Source organism: Eleutherodactylus coqui, chromosome 6, assembly GCF_035609145.1.
Source record: "Eleutherodactylus coqui strain aEleCoq1 chromosome 6, aEleCoq1.hap1, whole genome shotgun sequence".
Classification (NCBI taxonomy): domain Eukaryota; kingdom Metazoa; phylum Chordata; class Amphibia; order Anura; family Eleutherodactylidae; genus Eleutherodactylus; species Eleutherodactylus coqui.
This window is the reverse complement of record NC_089842.1, coordinates 223,408,607-223,416,357: the sequence shown is the minus strand read 5'-3', so window position 1 is coordinate 223,416,357 and position 7,751 is coordinate 223,408,607. Positions and strand designations below refer to the sequence as shown.

Genomic DNA, 7,751 nt, shown 5'->3' with positions numbered 1-7,751 from the left:
TTGTGGAAAAAAAAATTTATTATAAAAGTGATAATCAGGTACATAGATAGGCCCCGCCCCCAGAGTATCGCATGTCACGTAACCGCCAGTACCAGCCTGCGGTCGGCTCAGCCCTGTGTGAGACCGTCCCTGAGTGTCCAGGGGGCGAGCCCGTACATGCAGCCCCACAAAGAAGAAGCAAAGTGCATAAGTCTCCACACCCCACTGGTAGCATGAGAGGCACTTGGTGATGCTGGCACTGGGCGGCTCAGGCCTGTAGGGAGTGGTACAAGGGTTGCTCTGGCGGGTATCTCCAGAACAGCCAGAGGCGCACAAGGCTGGTCACGATGCCCGGCATGTTGGGGACCTGTGAAGAGAGAGGAGTAGGTGAGGGGTGGCACTGATACAGAGGTACAAGAGTGGAACAACCGGAGGGGGGCAGTACTGCAGTACAGAGGGCCAGGCACCCCAATGCTGAAAGCCACCCTCACCACATGGCTGCTGGCGATGGGCAATTGTATGATGCTTTCTGTAGGGGCATCACTCACCATGATGTAGGCGTCTCTGCGCTGCAGGCCGTACAGCACCCAGGAGGTGGAGGTCAGGAGCGTGGTGACCGTCAGGGGGAAGGACAGGCACTTGGTGGATTTAGTCCTCATGATGTGGGCCTAGAGAGAAAATCCCCGTTACATCACCACAAAGTGTACCGCGGCGCCCCAGTCTCATACCCATCACCGTAGAGTATACCCTGGCATCCAGGTTTCATACCTATCACTGGAGAGTGTACCCCGACGCCCCAGAGGCTACCCCGGTCTCCTACCCCTCAGCGCAGGGCGTACCCCCAGTCTCCTACCCATCACCACAGAGTGTACCGCGGCCCAATAGAGGGCACTCCAGTTTACTACCCATCACCGCAGAGTGTACCCCCGGCCCCCTACCCATCACCGCAGAGTGTACCCCCGGCCCCCTACCCATCACCGCAGAGTGTACCCCCGGCCCCCTACCCATCACCGCAGAGTGTACCCCGGCCCCATACCCATCACCGCAGAGTGTACCCCGGCCCCCCAGAGGCCACCCCCGCAGAGTGTACCCCCGGCCCCCTACCCATCACCGCAGAGTGTACCGCGGCCCAATAGAGGGCACTCCAGTTTACTACCCATCACCGCAGAGTGTATCCCCGGCCCCCTACCCATCACCGCAGAGTGTATCCCCGGCCCCCTACCCATCACCGCAGTGTACCCCTGGCCTCATACCCATCACTGCAGAGTGTACCCCGGCCCCATACCCATCACCGCAGAGTGTACCCCGGCCCCCCAGAGGCCACCCCCGCAGAGTGTACCCCCGGCCCCCTACCCATCACCGCAGAGTGTACCCCCGGCCCCCTACCCATCACCGCAGAGTGTACCCCCGGCGTCATACACATCACCACAGAGTGTACCCCTGGCCTCATACCCCGGCCCCCCAGAGTGTACCCCAGCCCCCCAGAGGCCACCCCGGCCCCCTACCCATCACCGCAGAGTGTACCCCTGGTCTCATACCCATCACCGCAGAGTGTACCCCTGGTCTCATACCCATCACCGCAGAGTGTACCCCAGCCCCCTAGAGGTCACCCCAGTCTCATACCTATCACTGCAGAGAGTGCCCCGGCCCCCCCAGAGTGCACACTAGTCTCATACCTATCACTGCAGAGAGTGTACCCTGGCCCCCGCCAAAGGACACACCGGTTTCATACCTACGGCAGGAGCCACTGTCAAAACACCCTACAAATAGCTGATAATCAGTACAGAAATACTGTCCACTCTGCTGACCGCTCCGCCCCCAGCTCCTACGCGCGCACACAGCTCCTACTCTGCTGCCCACTCAGCTTCGCCCCTACTCGGCTACCTGCTGCCCCCTCCTCACTCAGCTCCTACTCTGCTGCCCCCTCCTCGCTCAGCTCCTACTCTGCTGCCCCCTCCTCGCTCAGCTCCTACTCTGCTGCCCCCTCCTCGCTCAGCTCCTACTCTGCTGCCCCCTCAGCTTCGCCCCTACTCGGCTACCTGCTCCGCCCTTCGCTCAGCTCCTACTCTGCCGCCCCTCACTCAGCCTCCTACTCCACTCCTCACTCAGCTCCTACTCCGCCCTATACTCTGCTGCCCAATCCTTGCTCAGCCCCTACTCCGCCGCACACTCCTCAGCTCCTCGCTCGGCCCCTACTCTGCCACCCGGCCCCTACTCCGCCGCACACTCCTCAGCTCCTCACCCCGGCCCGGCCCCTCGGCCCGGCCCCTACTCCGCCGCCCGGCCCCTCGCCCCGGCCCCTACTCCGCCGCCCGGCCCCTCGCCCCGGCCCCTACTCCGCCGCCCGGCCCCTCTCGCCCCGGCCCCTACTCCGCCGCCCGGCCCCTCTCGCCCCGGCCCCTCTCGCCCCGGCCCCTACTCCGCCGCCCGGCCCCTACTCCGCCGCCCGGCCCCTCTCGCCCCGGCCCCTACTCCGCCGCCCGGCCCCTACTCCGCCGCCCGGCCCCTCTCGCCCCGGCCCCTACTCCGCCGCCCGGCCCCTCTCGCCCCGGCCCCTACTCCGCCGCCCGGCCCCTCTCGCCCCGGCCCCTACTCCGCCGCCCGGCCCCTCTCGCCCCGGCCCCTACTCCGCCGCCCGGCCCCTCTCGCCCCGGCCCCTACTCCGCCGCCCGGCCCCTCTCGCCCCGGCCCCTACTCCGCCGCCCGGCCCCTCTCGCCCCGGCCCCTACTCCGCCGCCCGGCCCCTCTCGCCCCGGCCCCTACTCCGCCGCCCGGCCCCTCTCGCCCCGGCCCCTACTCCGCCGCCCGGCCCCTCTCGCCCCGGCCCCTACTCCGCCGCCCGGCCCCTCTCGCCCCGGCCCCTACTCCGCCGCCCGGCCCCTACTCCGCCGCCCGGCCCCTCTCGCCCCGGCCCCTACTCCGCCGCCCGGCCCCTACTCCGCCGCCCGGCCCCTACTCCGCCGCCCGGCCCCTCTCGCCCCGGCCCCTACTCCGCCGCCCGGCCCCTCGCCCCGACCCCTACTCCGCCGCCCGGCCCCTCGCCCCGGCCCCTACTCCGCCGCCCGGCCCCTCGCCCCGGCCCCTACTCCGCCGCCCGGCCCCATCTCTGCCGCCCGCTCCCCGCTCGGCCCCTACACTGCTGCCCGCTCCATCCTCCCCCACTACATAACCCTCACTTGCTCTCCTTGTGATCTGGGTTGGCCCTGCTGGTCCCCTGCTTGTGTATACATTACCAGGTCGGCCAGTGGAGACAGGTACATGCTGATGGTGAAGACGCTGCAGAACAGACCCAGCTGGTTGAGGCGCACTTGCACATCTGGGGTCCACAGGTAGAAGTATGTGTACCCTAAAAGCAGGAGTCCCAACGACAAGAGCACTTGATAGAGGGGGGAACGCTGCAACACAAGGACACATCACGTCAGCCAGCAGCAGCGCCACATCTGGCACTCACCAGCCGCTCACACACCAACACCAACCTTCTCAGCGCTGCAGACTATGAAGGCCACAATGTAGAGTGTCTGCAGCGAGGCCCCGATAGTGTTCACAGTCATCAGCGTCCCGTCACCCTTCAGGTAGCCGTAATACAGCCAGCCCAGGTTACTGCAAGACACCGGACACTCAGGAGCTCTTCACAGCCCTCCGACACCAACACAACAGCCCCCCCACCCCCTGACACCCCCCTCATACTGATAACCCCCCCCCCCTCGACACCCACCACACAAACAACCCTCCCCCCTTGACACCCACCGCACATACAGACAACTCTCCACCCCACACTCAGACAATTGCCTCTTCTACTACAGCTATAGCCTCTGGCCAGCCTACCCACTACTCCACCCCGCCCCATCCTCAGACTAGTCCTACCATAACCACTGCTCCACCCCATTGATATTTTGTGCTCCAATTGTGCAGAGTCTAAGTCAAGGACTTCCCAAGCAGCAGCCAGGAGAGAGCTGTGCGCTCTCCACCCCACGGGACCCACCACTCGCTCCCCCCTTCCCCACGGGACCCACCACTCGCTCCCCCCTTCCCCACCACTCGCTCCCCCCTTCCCCACGGGACCCACCACTCGCTCCCCCCTTCCCCACGGGACCCACCACTCGCTCCCCCCTTCCCCACGGGACCCACCACTCGCTCCTCCCTTCCCCACGGGACCCACCACTCGCTCCTCCCTTCCCCACGGGACCCACCACTCGCTCCTCCCTTCCCCACGGGACTCAAACCTACTTCACATTTGTAGTCAAGAAAGGTAGAAACTGGATGTTTTCTACACTTCGTCTGGCAATCATCACACGCAGGTCCGACCTGTGGAGAAAAGATACAGAATGTAATGCCGTGTGCCCAGGACCATGCAGCGCAGGGAGTAATAGCGCCTGCCGTGTGCGCAGGACCATGCAGCGCAGGGAGTAATAGCGCCTGCCGTGTGCGCAGGACCATGCAGCGCAGGGAGTAATAGCGCCTGCCGTGTGCGCAGGACCATGCAGCGCAGGGAGTAATAGCGCCTGCCGTGTGCGCAGGACCATGCAGCGCAGGGAGTAATAGCGCCTGCCGTGTGCGCAGGACCATGCAGCGCAGGGAGTAATAGCGCCTGCCGTGTGCGCAGGACCATGCAGCGCAGGGAGTAATAGCGCCTGCCGTGTGCCCAGGACCATGCAGCGCAGGGAGTAACAGCGCCTGCCGTGTGCGCAGGACCATGCAGCGCAGGGAGTAACAGCGCCTGCCGCGTGCGCAGGACCATGCAGCGCTAGGAGTAATAGCGCCTGCCGCGTGCGCAGGACCATGCAGCGCTAGGAGTAACAGCGCCTGCCGCGTGCGCAGGACCATGCAGCGCAGGGAGTAACAGCACCTGCCGCGTGCGCAGGACCATGCAGCGCTGGGAGTAACAGCGCCTGCCGCGTGCGCAGGACCATGCAGCGCAGGGAGTAATAGCGCCTGCCGTGTGCGCAGGACCATGCAGCGCTGGGAGTAATAGCGCCTGCCGTGTGCGCAGGACCATGCAGCGCTGGGAGTAATAGCTCCTGCCGCGTGCGCAGGCCCATGCAGCGCAGGGAGTAATAGCGCCTGCCGCGTGCGCAGGCCCATGCAGCGCTGGGAGTAATAGCGCCTGCCGCGTGCGCAGGACCATGCAGCGCTGGGAGTAATACCGCCTGCCGCGTGCGCAGGACCATGCAGCGCAGGGAGTAATACCGCCTGCCGCGTGCGCAGGACCATGCAGCGCAGGGAGTAATACCGCCTCTCGTGTGACCAGGCCCATGCATCGCTGGGGGTAATAGCACCCGCTGTGTGACCAGGCCCTTGCCGCGCTGGGAGTAATAGCGCCCGCCGCGTGTGCAGGGCCATGCCGCGCTGGGGGTAATAGAGCCCGCCGCGTGCGCAGGGCCATGCCGCGCTGGGGGTAATAGCGCCCGCCGCGTGCGCAGGGCCATGCCGCGCTGGGGGTAATAGCGCCCGCCGCGTGCGCAGGGCCATGCCGCGCTGGGGGTAATAGCGCCTGCCGTGTGCGCAGGACCATACAGGTTGTGGCCTTCTCTTTCTTTCTCTACATACATATACAGGCTCCGACTCTCTCTGTATACACACGGGCCGGGGCCCCCTCCTCTATACATACACGCGCGGGCCGGGGCCCCCTCCTCTATACATACACGCGCGGGCCGGGGCCCCCTCCTCTATACATACACGCGCGGGCCGGGGCCCCCTCCTCTATACATACACGCGCGGGCCGGGGCCCCCTCCTCTATACATACACGCGCGGGCCGGGGCCCCCTCCTCTATACATACACGCGCGGGCCGGGGCCCCCTCCTCTATACATACACGCGCGGGCCGGGGCCCCCTCCTCTATACATACACGCGCGGGCCGGGGCCCCCTCCTCTATACATACACGCGCGGGCCGGGGCCCCCTCCTCTATACATACACGCGCGGGCCGGGGCCCCCTCCTCTATACATACACGCGCGGGCCGGGGCCCCCTCCTCTATACATACACGCGCGGGCCGGGGCCCCCTCCTCTATACATACACGCGCGGGCCGGGGCCCCCTCCTCTATACATACACGCGCGGGCCGGGGCCCCCTCCTCTATACATACACGCGCGGGCCGGGGCCCCCTCCTCTATACATACACGCGCGGGCCGGGGCCCCCTCCTCTATACATACACGCGCGGGCCGGGGCCCCCTCCTCTATACATACACGCGCGGGCCGGGGCCCCCTCCTCTATACATACACGCGCGGGCCGGGGCCCCCTCCTCTATACATACACGCGCGGGCCGGGGCCCCCTCCTCTATACATACACGCGCGGGCCGGGGCCCCCTCCTCTATACATACACGCGCGGGCCGGGGCCCCCTCCTCTATACATACACGCGCGGGCCGGGGCCCACTCCTCTATACATACACGCGCGGGCCGGGGCCCCCTCCTCTATACATACACGCGCGGGCCGGGGCCCCCTCCTCTATACATACACGCGCGGGCCGGGGCCCCCTCCTCTATACATACACGCGCGGGCCGGGGCCCCCTCCTCTATACATACACGCGCGGGCCGGGGCCCCCTCCTCTATACATACACGCGCGGGCCGGGGCCCCCTCCTCTATACATACACGCGCGGGCCGGGGCCCCCTCCTCTATACATACACGCGCGGGCCGGGGCCCCCTCCTCTATACATACACGCGCGGGCCGGGGCCCCCTCCTCTATACATACACGCGCGGGCCGGGGCCCCCTCCTCTATACATACACGCGCGGGCCGGGGCCCCCTCCTCTATACATACACGCGCGGGCCGGGGCCCCCTCCTCTATACATACACGCGCGGGCCGGGGCCCCCTCCTCTATACATACACGCGCGGGCCGGGGCCCCCTCCTCTATACATACACGCGCGGGCCGGGGCCCCCTCCTCTATACATACACGCGCGGGCCGGGGCCCCCTCCTCTATACATACACGCGCGGGCCGGGGCCCCATCCTCTATACATACACACGCGGGCTGGGGCCCCTCCCCCCACCGTGGCCCCCTCCGGCACCGGGACACTTACAGGCCGCTGGAGAACATGGCGACGGTGAAGACGATGCAGGCCGCGGAGAGCAGCCACAGGCCGTCCATGGTGCCTCAGTGGCAGCGGCAGGAAAACTGGAGGCCGAGGCGGAGGAGGCAGCGGAGTACGGTGCAGGCCGCGGCCCTCCCCATCGTATCCTCCTACTGCTCCGCCCGCCATCACTGCCACATCACCGGGTCAGCCCGACCTCACCGCCGGGACACAGGAGGCTCACCCGGAAGTACGGCGGCCTCACCGTACGGGGTCACCCCACAGTACATGCCACACCTGGATCTCCGGGTCACCCCACAGTATATACAACACCCCATCTCCGGGTCACCCCACAGTATATACAACACCCCATCTCCGGGTCACCCCACAGTACATGCCACACCTGGATCTCCGGGTCACCCCAGAGTATATACAACACCCCATCTACGGGTCACCCCAGAGTATATACAACACCCCATCTACGGGTCACCCCACAGTATATACCAGACCCCATCTACAGTTCACCCCACAGTATATACCACACCCCATCTCCGGGTCACCCCACAGTACATACCACACCTGGATCTCCGGGTCACTGCAGAGTATATACAACACCCCATCTCCGGGTCACCCCACAGTATATACAACACCCCATCTCCAGGTCACCCCACAGTATATACAACACCCCATCTCCGGGTCACCCCACAGTATATACAACACCCCATCTCCGGGTCACCCCACAGTATATACAACAC

At 66.2% G+C, this 7,751-nt stretch overlaps 1 protein-coding gene across 1 annotated transcript; it reads right to left on the bottom strand.

The window, feature by feature from the left end:
- On the bottom strand, positions 1 to 7,234 carry SLC50A1 (solute carrier family 50 member 1). The gene is made up of 6 exons (XM_066608936.1): positions 7,006 to 7,234; positions 4,207 to 4,284; positions 3,456 to 3,579; positions 3,213 to 3,374; positions 528 to 647; positions 1 to 346 (listed from the first exon to the last, which is right to left on the bottom strand). The coding sequence occupies exons 1-6, from the start codon at positions 7,071 to 7,073 to the stop codon at positions 248 to 250; spliced, it is 651 nt and encodes a 216-aa protein (XP_066465033.1). The 5' UTR covers positions 7,074 to 7,234; the 3' UTR covers positions 1 to 247.
- Between the last annotated feature and the right edge of the window lie 517 nt (positions 7,235 to 7,751).

Bases quoted from the DNA above. Each gene is read 5' to 3' on its own strand.
- SLC50A1 (XM_066608936.1), bottom strand. From the start codon at position 7,073: ATGGACGGCCTGTGGCTGCTCTCCGCGGCCTGCATCGTCTTCACCGTC. The intron at 4,285-7,005 runs GTAAGTGTCCCG...TTTTCTCCACAG, and splicing joins GCCATGTTCTCCAGCGGCCT to GTCGGACCTGCGTGTGATGA. The intron at 3,375-3,455 runs GTTGGTGTTGGT...CTTGTGTTGCAG, and splicing joins TAGTCTGCAGCGCTGAGAAG to CGTTCCCCCCTCTATCAAGT.